The sequence below is a fragment of the Melopsittacus undulatus genome, chromosome 8 (assembly GCF_012275295.1).
Source record: "Melopsittacus undulatus isolate bMelUnd1 chromosome 8, bMelUnd1.mat.Z, whole genome shotgun sequence".
Classification (NCBI taxonomy): domain Eukaryota; kingdom Metazoa; phylum Chordata; class Aves; order Psittaciformes; family Psittaculidae; genus Melopsittacus; species Melopsittacus undulatus.
In genome coordinates, this window is record NC_047534.1 from 29,972,985 (window position 1) to 29,987,570 (window position 14,586).

The 14,586-nt window shown below is 36.4% G+C and overlaps 1 protein-coding gene across 2 annotated transcripts in view; it reads left to right on the forward strand.

Moving 5' to 3' along the window:
- Positions 1 to 14,586, forward strand: part of GULP1 (GULP PTB domain containing engulfment adaptor 1) — a 153,651-nt gene that overhangs the window by 136,221 nt on the left and 2,844 nt on the right. The window contains exons 12-14 of one of the 2 annotated variants that reach the window (XM_034065673.1): positions 1,685 to 1,823; positions 7,932 to 8,026; positions 9,963 to 9,973. In XM_034065673.1, coding sequence (XP_033921564.1) covers positions 1,685 to 1,823; positions 7,932 to 8,026; positions 9,963 to 9,973 — 245 coding nt within the window. The remainder of the gene's footprint in view (positions 1 to 1,684; positions 1,824 to 7,931; positions 8,027 to 9,962; positions 9,974 to 14,586) is intronic. The other variant, XM_031045875.2, reaches the window with a different exon arrangement.

Genomic DNA, 14,586 nt, shown 5'->3' on the forward strand with positions numbered 1-14,586 from the left:
TGCACAGAGTTGCCAGGCAGTTAATGCAAGGTCCATGGCCATAGCAGTAAGAGACTGTTGTGTCTAAACACTGTGCACGCAATCTTTTCACAATATATGATCTTTGAAATTGCAACAGTAACTCATGTGGAGGGCAGTAGGAGTTATGTATATGTACAAATCTTTGAAATTAGTTATTTTCTGAAGTTAATGCAGCTGTGATGTTGCTAGGGAATAGCATGACTGAGAGAATATATTTTTAAATAGGAAAAAAAAGGCAATATGTTAAAAGTGATTTTTTTTTTTTTCCTTCTTGGTATACCTAGGTAGAAATGCCACAGTTTTTTTTTTAGATACTGAGCAGTTCTAGATCTCTCGTAATGTAAATTTAAAATGTGAATTCAAAATCCCTTAGAAATAGGAAATGTAGGACTTGTGAGTCTGTTTTTCTCTTTAAGCAGTGTATTCAGTGTAAGATTGTGGATCAATATCCTTTTCTTCTCAGCAACTACTGCAGCCTTCAGAGAGAAACAGAGGTAGTTAGGGTGATCTCTACGCTTGGATTAGAAATCTGTGCTGTGTGCTGTGAGAGGGCAACTTCAGTTGTTGCAGGAGAGGCACTTAAAGTAGCATTCTAAAATAAGATTTAGGTCCATGAAACTCTCATGGGTCAGCAGTACTAAAGACTACGTGCTTGCCAGATTGTTGTATTCATGTATTCTGAATAAGGATCCATGTGACTAATTCAACTTCTTAATAATTTTCATGTGAATATTTTGGTCAAATTGAATCTTATTTAAAAGAAGTGGGCTTTCCTTGTGCCTGGCTGTGTAGTCTTTCTGATACACAAAACGTAGGGGGGTTTTGTGTTGTGGAAGTAATAACATTAATATGCAAACTAGTTTTGAACATATATTTTTCTTTCAGCTTGCAAATCTCAGTTTTAATCTATTTAATCGTCTGTCTTTGGTGTTTGGTTTATTCTGACTTAACTGTGCCTTGTTTGTGTCTTGAAGCAGTAGACTGATGCAGGTGGAATGAATCATTCAAAAATAAATATGGCTGTAGAACCGTAGTTATTGTTGGGTTTGGGGTTTCCTTGCTTTTATTGAACCCTTCCAAATTCCTGGGCCTTCCTAATGAAATCTCTTCTATTTCACATTCAAAAATACTCTGTTGTATTCAGTGTATTGGATGTCCATATTGTTACCAATGAAAAAATATATTTGAAGCTTTAATCACAACAGGTTTTTAGGTTGCCAAGTAAACTATGATGTAGGGAAGAATTAGTGAACAAGAAGTGTTTAGGTTGTATCTTTTAATTTTAACTACTTGTCTGGAGAATAGCATATTCTTGTTGCAGTGTTACCTTAAATGGGTCTTGTGAAGATATCTGTATTCATATATCTGCAGTAGAGAACTTGTCACCAGCTTTCTCAGGTTTAACTGTGTTATATTTCTGGCTGTACCAGATGGACTGAAAAAGGAAAAATTACAATGCTGCTTACGTATTGGAGAGTTTTAGCATGTGTCAGACGCTGATCTGCAAATGCCATTTGCTTGGTGTCAGGAGCTGGTTTTTGCATGCTGATGGTTATTTTTAACATTTTTTGAAACTGTGGCTCTTACCTGCATGCTGAAGAATTCAGTATTGTGATCTTTTTCATGTGAATTATTGCCCTAATATTTATTGTCCTTATTGTAGGCAGGCAGTGTGACACCTAAATCACCCTCCACTGACATCTTTGATATGGTTCCCTTTTCTCCCATATCCCCTCAGTCATCAACACCTACTCGCAATGGTACACAGCCTCCTCCAGTACCCAGTAGATCTACAGAGATCAGTAAGTTTTGTAACAACTGACCTAATTTTTGCTTACATTATACTTTTAGTAAAGCATCTTTAAAAATTTACGTACATTTTGCATGAAAAGACAGATACAGTTTTTGTAAATCACATTCAATAATGCCATTTTGCTTTTATACCATCTTCCCAGAGTCATCAATGTTGCTGCCAAGTTACAAATTTATTTACTTGCTGAACTATTATATATACAGATTGAAGGAGTTTGGTTGGGGGTTTTTACTTGGCTTTTCTTTTACGATCTGTTTTTTGTACTTCAAGAAATGCTTTTACTTCCTCTTAGTTCTTTCCTTGTCAAGCCACAGTTGTAGCATCTAACACCTACAATTCTGGGGAAGACGGAAGGTGGAGTAAGTATGGCGATGATGGTGCAGAAGGAGGAGTTGAAGAAATTGCTCAAGATGCAGACTGTCTTGGAATGCTATTTTTAATACTGCTTTTCATGCCATCTACAGCTTTGGTTTTCAGTTATAGTTGATGAGCCTTTCCGGATCTATGAACCACTCCTAAAAGATTTTGAAAAGATGATTAGTAATAGTAATTTTATTTTCCAAAGGCTTGAAAGCAGCTAGGATAAGGTTCTTGGCTTTACTGGAAATCTTTTAGGAGTCCACACTATATTTTTAAAAGCTTTGGAAATCTGTTGGGGGAGAGGGACGTGAAGCATATAAAAGGAATGTTAAATGCAGCAGAAGTATCAGTCTGTGTGTAGTATCTTGTATTTCTGATTCATGTTTTAGTATGGGTAAGGAACATTAGTGTTACTGCCTGACACCATATAAAACCACATTTGGAGAGTTTCTACACTTTTTAGGGAATGCTTCTGGTATATAGAATTTTCAGGTATGCATGGAAGCTGTGTACAATTATAAATGCATTTTAAAACTTAACTCAGTGGATGTCTTCCCTAGTACCATATCCTACGTACTTTTTGGTTCCATTGCTCAGAATGGCTGTCACCATTTAAAAAGAAAGTAGATGTCCAGGCTATTGATTCAGTAAAAACATCTGTTCCTTTTCAAGTGAAGATATTAGATTCATTTATATTAATTTCTATGTGTCTCTCAAAGGGTATATTAACATGATTTAAAACCATTAAGAATAATTGATATTAACTGTTCTTATAAATAACTTCAAAGAACATAAGATTAGAACTGTTACGAGAAATTTCATGGCTTTGTACAGGAAAAAAAAGTATTCAAAGACAACCCCTCCAAGAACTCTTTTTGTGTTTTGAAATTTGTTCTTTGGAAACTACAGACAATGCCATAAAATCAATCTCAGTTGTTCATATACACCTTTGAAAATAATCTCAAGTGAACTACATGGCAAGGTTTATGTTTTGGGTTTGGGTTTTTTGGTGGGGTTGGGAGGTTTTTTTGGGTGCTTTAAGTTTAGGGGTTTGGGGGGGGGGGGTGTTTTGGGGTTTTTTTTTTCATTTTTGTTTAATTTGGGTTTTGTTTTCGGGGTTTTTTTTGTTTTGTTTTGTTTTTTTTAAGCTTTGTCCTGGCTCAGTTCCATTGAAATTGTGGCTAGAAATTGGGTGGGAGCCAGCACTCAATGCTGAGGAGTCTTGAGAATTCCAGTTGTATAGGTTTTGTGGTTATTTTATCCAGTGGGCTTTGTAATATAGAAATTACTATAAGTAAATTGCTTATTTAGTGATGAGTGCTGTTTAAAATAGTTGTTTCTTATGTACTTCATTCATTTGCATTAAATTCAGATAACGTAGTTCAGAGATCTCACAGAATCTGAGAATTCTCTGCTCCTCAGTGTGCCATGCTTCAGAGAGAGGTTACAGAAGTACATCATAGTCTTTATACTTTTGATTCCTGCTCTTTTAGTCTCTCATGGTACTTCATACATTGAAAATGGTTGCATTTACCAGCTATGAACACACTTCGGCATATTTCAGATATGACATATATTACAGAAGAGGAATACTTTATAATCAAACAAGGACTTGCTGTCTTTGATGAGAAAGTTCAAATCCCGTAAGAACCTCCTTCAAGCTATGCAATGTTACAGTGCTGTAGTAATCTACAATAGTACAGTGTTTTGTATGGTGTTATTGCTGCCAGTGCAAGCAAGCTGGCATTTCTTTCTCCAGTATAAGTCAGATAGGAGGCACCCCAGAGGAAATGATGTTTGGAGTCTCCCATTTTCTTAGGTCATCTTTTATGTTTTTTATCTCTACTTTGTCACTTTGGTGCTGCTTCCTCGTGGAGTAAGGGATAGCAAATGTTCTTGCAAGTTATCTTAAAGGACAGAAATAATTTATTAAATGTAATTAATTAAAGGAGGAATTATTTTATGTGTTTATTGTAGGCATAGCATTATTGTGTCTCAGAAAAGAACTGAAGAATAACAGTATTCAATTGTTCAACATTTATATCACTCAAACGCATCTTGAACAATCCAAGGTCACTACTGGCAGATGTAGAAATATGCTCCCAGATGCTGTCTTTCCAGAGACATTTAAGAGTATGTTGTCAAAATAATGGCGGGACCATTTTTTATCCTGTAGTAATTCCAAAGTAAACAAATATGGAATAGCCTTCAGCTAAGGGAAAGGCTTCCTGGACTTTACTACCTCAGCTTATTCCAAATATTTTCATGGATGCTTGTTGTCTTCAGTGTGATTAATTTTTTTTTGTCATCACAGCTGCTCCAGGACTGGGGAAAGTATATGTAAACATAACTGTGCCTTGATGATAGCTAAGGTAAAGAAGATTGAGATGCAGAATGCCAAATATTTGTAGTTTTGTTTAGGAATTGTTAGTTTTTGGTTTATTACAGAGTTCAGGTCACTACTCTCCAGTATTACTTGTTTCTTGTCCTGAATGTCACAGAAACAAGAATGTATTACCTGTTAATGGCTTTGTGATTTAAGTTGTGAATGCAAAACAAGCATTTCATGTCTTTTGGATTTGTTGGTTCATTTTCCACATTGTAAATTTATTTCCATTTAGAAAGGAATGGGAAAATGAAAAAAATTACATGTGCTGTTTGAAAGGATCATTTTCAGAGGTTTACTGGTTGCTGTGTATTGGGGAAAGAAATGCCTATATCTGCTACAGTTATTTTGGGGAGTAAGCTAGGCAAGATATTCTTCTTGTAGTTAATCTTCATGCATGAAATAAAAAATCAGTAATTTATCCCACCTCTGCTGAAAAGGAGCCCCCCATAAATGTTGGAGTGAACACTAGCAGATAAGCTTATGGAGACCCCATGCAGTAGTGCAACTCTGCAGTGACTAATTTTAGTATTTGTCCAGTTTCCATATGTTCTTCAGCTTCTATTCAAAAGAGAAATACTGATGATGCTATTGAAAATATTTTATGGGACTTCCTGTCTCTCTGACTCTTAGCAGTGCACTCTCATATAGCATACAAATTTTAAATGTAGGGAAGCAGTTCTACTACGGAGTTTTTCAGCTGGTTTACTGAAATGGGTAGCAATTTATAACAGAGATAGCTACCCAAATAATAATTTTTCATAGAAACACAGCTAGGAAATATTCACTGTTTTGAATTTGATTCTGTATAGGGTTTATTAGGTTCTGTCACTTACAATAAATTATACACCGGTTAATTTTAGTCAGCTTTGAATAACAATATAAATGAAGTTATCCTTCACCTGAAGGCAGGAAACATTAACAGAACTAAAGCTTCTGCATGCTCCTGCTGATGACCTCAGAAGTGCTGTCATTAATAAAAGCCTTATAATAAGGCATGAATGAGATAATATCCACAGTAGTGTGCAAAATATTTGCTTTCAAACTAGCGATGTCATATTCAGTTCTAAGAAATGCAAGATTTGTGTTCTTTAAAGGGTTTCTTTTTCCTAAATACATTCCTTGAATATTTGCTATCGCTTGGTGCTGAAACTGGCTGCTTTTAGCTGTCTGACCACACAGAAAACTGTTAGCCCCTTATAAGGGTAAAAAGAACCTGGGGTGGGGGTAGAGGGGAGGAGAAGAAGAAAATAGACCTATATAGTGAACAAATACACTTAGAAGTAGCATAAAGCATAATCACTTTTTGCCCAGTAGAGCCTAGAATGAAAGTCAAAGATGCTGCACATTTGAAGGTTACTTCATAGGAGCATCGGAGCATGTAAGCACAGTGGTTGTACTGGAGCAGACCCATTTTGGCTCCAAAAGAGGCAATGGACAAGATAGATCCTAATTTTAAAATTAGACTGCCCTAGTTAAAGTCTCTTTTGCATGCAGGTGGTCTGCCTCTGCCAGAAAAAACTAGATTTTTGTGGTTTTGAGTAAGATAGGCTTTTGGAATAAAGCTCTCTGATCTGGGCCATCTCCTGGTCCCATGTGGCAGTTTGGAACTGTTTAGCCACAGTTTTTGAAATACGTAATTAATAAAGTTCCTTTTTGTTTCTGTACTTTAGTAAATACTGGTACCTGCTAATAATTTAGAGTGCTTATTGTGCATCCTGATAACACCTAATAAATCAGGTCAAAACCCATGAGAAGGCTGACATGCGCAATAATCACAGGTTGCCCAGGGAGGTTGTGGAGTCTCCTACATTGGAGATATTCAAGGCCCGCCTGGACAAGTTCCTGTGTGATGTACTCTAGGTTACCCTGCTCTTGCAGGGGGGTTGGACTAGATGATCTTTTGAGGTCCCTTCCAACCCTCGGGATTCTGTGATTCTGTGAAGAGCTTGGACAACTACACATCTAAAATTCTAACAACAGGGATGCCAAAGTAAAGACTGTTTAGCTATGTGCACATGCTTCAGTATTTGTAATGTGACTGGTAACACTGCAACATGGATTTTGTGTCAAGTAGTCTGTTGTCAGCTTTTGTATCTTGGATGTAATGGATAAAAATTTTGTTCTAAATCTAATTTCTATATCTAAAAATAGCTAGTAATTTCAAAATTACTAATAGCCCCTTTTATTCTCATGTTCTTAAGCTATCATTGTTTTAAGGTAGGTAGTATGCTTACCAGGTTTCTTGCTGGACAACCTTGAAAGCTAGAAGATAGGTAGGATATGTTTTTAATTTTATTTCCACTAATGAAAAGACTCTATTAACTTGGTTCTGTAAATTTTCAAATCAGTGTGGTTGAGTAGGGTTAGCAAAATAATTTTGTTACTGCTTTAGTTCAACCCAGTGGGGGATAGAAAAACTCTGTATAGATGGAATATTACATGTAGAGGGAAAAAAAATCCCATTACCAAGAAAGAATTAAAACAAAATAATATTTGGGCTCTCAGATTTAAAGAACTGTTCTAAAAAAACTTAAAAAAAAAGAAGTATTGGAGGTGTTTCTTCTTGTCCAGACAAAAACAAAACAAAAATCCCCTGACTGCTACAAAGCATACTACAGTTCAGAAAAGTGAGAAATGGTATGGTATTGAAAGAAAGAAATTTGCAATCTTATGGATCCAGATTTAGTGGAATTTAGGATAAGTGACTTTTCATGATCCTATGTTTTTTTCATTCATTTTTTTTTACTTGATCTTATCCAACATTTTAAAACCCTAACAAATAGTGTTACTTAGTATCAGCTGTGCACTGAGGAACTCTATCAAATGAAGGCCTTCCCTTCCATGAGGAAGAGTAGATGTTGTCCTTATGAAGATGTGCTTAACCTTGATGATGGAAAGTGACAGACAGGGGACATGAAGACTACTTTGTTTGCAAGAATATTTTTATGACATAATGTTAGGGTGAAATTTGACAGCTGATGTCCAGTTCCCTTCCTGTTTCTGAAACTCCTCATACACACTGAATCCAAAAGCACATTTAAGTTGGAGATATCCTCTTCAAATTGCAACTTCTCAGCTCCCTTAAATTCCTTTAAGAGGCAGAAGTGTTAATGAAATCTAAGTGAGCCTTAAACAGAGGTTGATGGTGTTCTTGGAAAAGTATTTGAACATTAAATTTAGGAAAGCTAATCAAGACCTGGCTTTAAATTTGGATGTTATGGTTAATCAATTGTAGATCTGAAGGTGCTATTGTTCAGCCTTTAAGGAGATATAAGCTGACTTTTTCTAAAGAGTTATTGTTGTAGCCCATACGTTTTCTCTTAGTGACTTACTTTTTTCTTGTTCCAGAGAGAGACCTTTTTGGAGCAGAACCTTTTGACCCTTTTAGCTGTGGAGCAGGAGATTTCCCTCCAGACATTCAGTCCAAACTAGATGAGATGCAGGTAACTACCGAGTTACCAATTATGCAGTTTTCTGTGGCTGTATGGCTCTTCTTGAAATACATGTTTACAGTATTCTGAAAATGTATTCTAGGCTACACACAAATACATACAGAAAAAACTGGCTTTGATTGTTGTTTTTGTAAGTGTGTCTCATGGTCTTCTTTGAGTTGGAGTTTGAATTTGCCTGAAGATCCTTACTTGGTATTAATATGGGCACCTGCACTAATTTAGGGGTTCACAGCAGTGTAATCAAATTGGATACTGCTGTTCCTATCTGGGAAGGTTCTGAGGGAACTGAAAAAGAGAGCTGAGGCAAGAGCCCTACAGATCCCCTGATCTTGTTACTTCAGTTCTAGCTCACCATCATCCCAGTTTACCCTCATCTTTCCGTCAGTGACATCAGTCTGGCTTTTCATAGCATTGGCACAGGCAAAATATGTGCTTCAGGTGCTTTTAAAACCAGCTGTATTTAACTGTGGCACTCTGAAGCACTTAAACTGTTGAGAATTGATTCAAGAATTCTGAGTGCAAGCTGATTCTAAAACACCCGTATCTGTTCAGTTGCTGATCCAAATTAGACACAGTTCTAGGAGAAAGCCATCAAGTTTTGGAGTAACTCACTGTCTTCAGTCAGACTTTCCAGAGTGCTAGTTCCTTGCCAGCTTGCTTATCTGTGTGTTTTTCAGCAGCCTGCCAGCAAAACAGACCAGCTGAAAATACTGGAAACTTAAATTTCTAGGATCCTGACTCCTCAGCAGAAAGTGTTCCCAGGGCTTCTAGCCCTCTTTTCTCTCAAGATCCCACAAGGTCCAAGAGAGCTAGCTCTTTGGCTCCTCCAGTTCCTTTTTTCTGCCTGGAGAGCAGCAGAAACATTTCAAAATGGCTGAAATAAGATTTAAACGCCATTTAGTTTTCCTGGATATAATCTTTTAATTCCTGTTCACTATGAAATTTCATTTTCAGTGTCAGTTGAGGGTGTTGCCCTTGGGAAACTCCACTCACAATGAAGTAAGAAACTGAGGTTGTTGGTCACCTCTACTCTGGCCCATATAATTTCAGATAGCAGCTAAAAGCCAAAACTGGCTTCTTTACGATATCAGTAAAAATGCTTGGGTTTTGTAAATGAAATAATGTTATTGCCGAGCCCTTTAGCACAAAATACAAATCTTTTAGCACCTCACACTGATAAACATCAATGTTTCCATTGTCCATAGCCCACTTTAGGAAAAAGTATACTGTAGCGTCTCTGGGTACTAGGAAGAATCCTATTAAAATACCCAATACACGCTAAGAGTTCTTATTACAGGTAATGTTAGTGTGATTGTTAGCATACAAGCCTGCAAAGTGTTATCACCTCATAAAACATCAGTGAATGGAACAGTAGAAATCCTTATCAAAGATTTTCAAAGTCATAAAATGAGAAACTTGCATCATTGTTCGTACTCTCTTGACCAAAAAAGCAGAGAAACAATAACAAAACCTCCAAACCTGATGCCATTATTACGCCCCGTTGCAAAGAATATTGCCTTGGTCCTGCATTCCCCTCTGTACATACAGGTTTTGTTTTTCCAACTTTTTTTTTGTATGCTTTATCTCGCAATTGGAGCACTTAGTCTATCAGTCTTAGCATACCCTGACACTTGCACTGAAAATTAACTATATATATATATATATATATATATAGTCTATATATAGAAACAAAAACTTGTTATAGAAACTTACAAACTTATATAGAAACTTATATAGAAACAAAACTTGTTCATATATAATCCAGTTGAGAACAAGTATAAAGCTAGCAAGGTACGAAAACAAAAATAAAATTCTAACTATCCAAAACAAAAGTTACGTACAGTATTATACCAGGTGGTAAAATGCAGATTGAAACATGTTTTTCCTAATATCTCTTTTATCTTCTTGTGCTTTCCGGGGTACCTAGCGTCAGCGATGGTTTGTATATCATATTTTAATAATGGTATTTAAAGCATTTACAATTGAAGTGTGCATGTGTTCATGTCTGGTGTCTTTATTTTTATGATTATGTGTGTACATATGTAAAAACTTCCATGTAACTTCTAAAACTTTTAGTGGCCTATAATTTTTTAAGGTAGGAAAGCTGATTCTTTTTCTTATCAGCTGCTAATATTAAGCCTTCATTTTCATTGCTGTTTATTTTCCATGTGTACTAGTGAAATCCCCAGTTTTCATTATCAGATTGTCCTTAGTGCAATGGTTTAAGCAAAACCTTTGATACATATATTTTTGTGTTAATACTGTCACTTTTGTGAATGTTTTTTTATTTGGAAATAATTACTTAAAAGCTTTAAATGAGCAGAAGATAGCTGTACTAGAAGTCAATGGTTGTTAGATATACAGCTGATAAGAAGGAAGGTGAAATGGATGCTGCAAAAAGTAAAAGCACAGAATATGCAATGTGCTCTGGAAAATGTAAAGAAACATGTAAGAAAAATACAGGCTTCTTTTCTTCTCTGGAATGCAAACTGAAGGAATCTGTTCACATTATGAAAGTACAGTCTGACTTTCAGTAAATACATACTCCATTAAATTTACAAAGGTAAGTTGCTTATGAACACATCTGATAGTTCAAAATATAAACTCACTCTGAGAGGGTGTTAAATAGAGCTTATCCTGCACTGAGTGGTAAGCAGGCTGTCTCAGCAGCAGCCAGTGACAACCTGATTGGAGCAGCTCAGTCCAGACTCTCTTACCCTGTTTCTCCTCTAAAGCTATGTCAGATGCCTTGTCAAACATACGCCTGTCTGCAAAAAAGCTGTCTCAGTGTATGGGTGTGTTGGAAGGTGATATGTAAGCAAAGTGGGAGGGGAAAGTGCAGCACAGAAGAGGCTTTGGAGAATAAGCCCTTTAAGTAGTGGATGTTTTCCTTTGCATCCCTTATTCTTAATTTAAAGAGATCAGATAAATTTTCCTGACCTCTGGGAGAACACTTTTATATTTAAATTTCAGTGAGGGTCCATATTTCACACTTAAGCTCTTCCTATACTATTTCTCAGTCCAGTCTCTCTTGGATCTTTTTGGAGAGCTCAAAACTCATACACTGAGATGTGACTTTTACAGCTCAGGCCTCTCTCTGATGACTATTCAGCCTTCTGTTTCCCCCACCTTTATGCTGAAACATGTTTTAATTTCACTATTTTTACTGCATTCAGACATTAATAAATTTAATCTGTCTGTTTTCTCAGAAATCTTGCAGTTGAGGGGAAGTTTCCCTGGATCATGAATCATACCAGCAACAGCTGCTATAATTTATTAAAATCTCAAGGTAGTTAATATCATAAAGCTTTCAGGAGCTGCAAGCCATTCCCCTTGTATGCCCTAAAGCAGTCAGTAGGATTGATGTCTTTCTATCTAAGTTACCCTCAGCCCTTTAAATTATCTTCTCAGAGATGTGTAAATTTTATCATTGGTTCATAGGCTTTGCATTGACTTAAGCTCATGAAGTGAAGTTACTGTGAAGTGATAAGTTAACCTCAAAGCAGTAAGGTTTTGGCAGATTTGTCTTCTGGGAAAAAAGAGTTCTTTATCTTTTACTGTTTACTGGTTTTAACCAGAATGGCTCATATCTTATTATCAGAGAAACTGAAAAAATGGGTGTTTTGGAAGAGGCTTTGTTTTCAGGTTGCTTTCACTAGTGAAAACAAGCTTTACTACTCTCTTCAAGAAATCAATCATATCCGTTATTACAATACCATTATTTATCTGTGTAACTAAGATGTTTAGTCCTTGTGTTAAACCGCTTTGAAAGTAAAAAGTTACTTGACATAGTCATCATGAGGATATGAACAGAGAAGCAAGGCACAATATAGATGCACACTTCATAGCCGTTCCACTCCTGTCCAGTAACAGGGAATGCCTTTTCTGCCTTCCCTAAAAATCAGTAGATTTGAGAGATTTTCTGATCACATGAGGAGTTTACTCTTTCATGAATTTTTAAAGTACAGAAAGCCATGGCACACATGTGTTTTAATGAAAAGGCAGTGTGTTATGCTAAGACATGTTACTTGAAGCTGAAGTGTCTGAATTTCACAAGGCAAAATACTTTAAATGCTGTGTATTAAAATTAATTTAACCTTTAATATATATAGTATGTAATGTGTATCAAGTGCTGACTATATATGTCATTTTAAAAGAAAAAATATTCTGCATTACACATTAATTGAGTTTATTAAAAAAAGAGAAAATATAATTTGTAATCAGTTTGGTCATTCCAACTGACTTCATTATTATGACAGCTGCAAATGCTGGGTTTTGAAGTGGAGAGTCTGAAGTAGACATATACTGTGTAACGGATACTATAATAACAATATAGCAGCTTCAAGTAGGAGCCAAAGGATTTGACAGAGATGTATGCAGTTCAGATGCATGTAATAAACTGTATTCCTGAAAGCAGACATAAAGCTCAAAGAGTTCTGCATAGCTGTGAGAACTGCAGCATAGGATATTTCTGTTATCTGCATTAATTACACTTCAGCTGTGTCTGGACATAAAGGAGAATCTTTTTTTAAAATCTTATCTCCCCACAGCTTGCTTGACTTCAGCTAATTGCCCATTTTTTTAAAAATACAATGTATATTTGCCAGAATCCAGGTTTGAAGATTCCAAAAACCATTTAAGAATTTGGAGTTACTTCGTAAAATTTGAAGGATTAGGAATAGAGATGGCTGGGGAGATCTAAAGTCCATGCTTTTGTGATCCTTGGAAATTTTACGGCAATCACTTTGCCAAGGAATCCACTAGACAAGGATGTTCTGATTTATTATTGTTTCCCCCCTTTTTAAAGACTGCATTTAATTTAATAGGAACATTAGTTAAGCCAGTTCTTTCGTTTAAACTCCTATGCACTTCTTGTCCTTCACTTAGATTTGAATAAAAAAAAAAGAAAAAAAAAACAAACCCTGAACCTCAGGGCTTTACATTCTTTTAAAATCTGAAAACTGCCCAGCTGGCAATCTGGATTGCCTTGATGTCCTCTTTATATTGTTGGGCTTTTTTGATCATGTGGTTGGCATGGAACTTTGAACCTGCTAGTAACTGTAGTATCTGACATTTAATGACAGTGTTTTCTGTGATTTAACAGATGAACATTGAAATGTCATGTTCCTTTTATAGAGAGCTAAGTGCATGAGCTGTTTTAAAGTATCAGTGTGTTAACACTGCAGTTCCTTATACTGTAGTAGTAGGTTTTACTTCCTTGTCAGTTCTGCCTGTAATAGAAGCTGGGCTCTCAAGTACGCAACTGGTAACAGCACCTGGCTACCACATCACTATTTTCTTTTACAACAGGCAATAGTTATGGTAATAAAGTTAAAATGCTTTTAAAAATAATTATGATACATATAGGGCAGTGATCTCTTAATGGATTAACACTGATCACATTGCAAATACATGAAAAAATTATCATTTTAAATGCAGAATATCACGTCTTCGAAGAGGAGGAGGACTAAAAAGGGGGGAAAGTGGTCTGAAGTTAAAGAAGGAAAGATAAGGAGAGCATTGTTTTTCAAGGAAGCAGAAATAGTTCAAAATAGTAATAGCAAACACAAGCTAAGTGTTAAATGACAAAACACTATTTTGTATGGAATAAAAAATCACACATGATGAACATAAAAGTAGTGGGATGTATGTGCTTCCAGAATGTATAAGCTGATGTGCTTTTAGCTAGCCACAGAAAGGGCATTTGGAAGTGCAGCTTCTTAAGAGAGCAACAAACAGTGCTTAAATGTATAGAAAGGTAAGAGCATGCAGGACATGAATGAGATGTGTGTTCTGTGAAGGCCTCTCTTGATTGCTAAAAATGAAGATGGTTGTCCTTGCTAAAGCAGTTGCTGTAGCTATGCTACTGTTGTACCTCTGTCAAGCATCCTCAGGTTGAAGCACAAACTATCCCCTTTACAGTCACAAAACTGGAAGCAGCCTTTAGATATGCTTCAAAGCATATCTGAAGTGCTTCAAAAGGTAAGTATTTCAGATGCAGTGTAACTGCAGGGTTTACAGTATGACAGGATAGAGTGTAGGGCTAAGAGAAAGTTGGGGCTGTTCAGCCTGGAGAAGAGAAGGCTGCATGGACACCTCATAGCAGCCTTCCAGTATCTGAAGGGGGCCTACAGGGATGCTGGTGAGGGGTTTTTCATTAGGAACTGTAGTGATAGGACAAGGGGTAATGGGTTGAAACTTAAACAGCAGAGGTTTAGGTTGGATCTAAGGAAGAAATTCTTTACTGTTAGGGTGGTGAGGTACTGGAATGGGTTGCCCAGGGAGGTTGTGAATGCTCCATCCCTGGCAGTGTTTAAGACCAGGTTGGATGAAGTCTTGGGTGATACATTTTAGTGTGAGGTGTCCCTGCCCATGGCAGGGGGGGTTGGAAGTAGATGATCTTAAAGTCCTTTACAACCCAAACTATTCTATGATTCTATGATTTTGATCCCCTTCTGTGACTGCAGTTACATCAATTAATAATATCCTTTTGGTAAATGAACAACAGGAGGTTTTGACTTGGAGCTTCAGATATCTTTTGCTTGAAATAT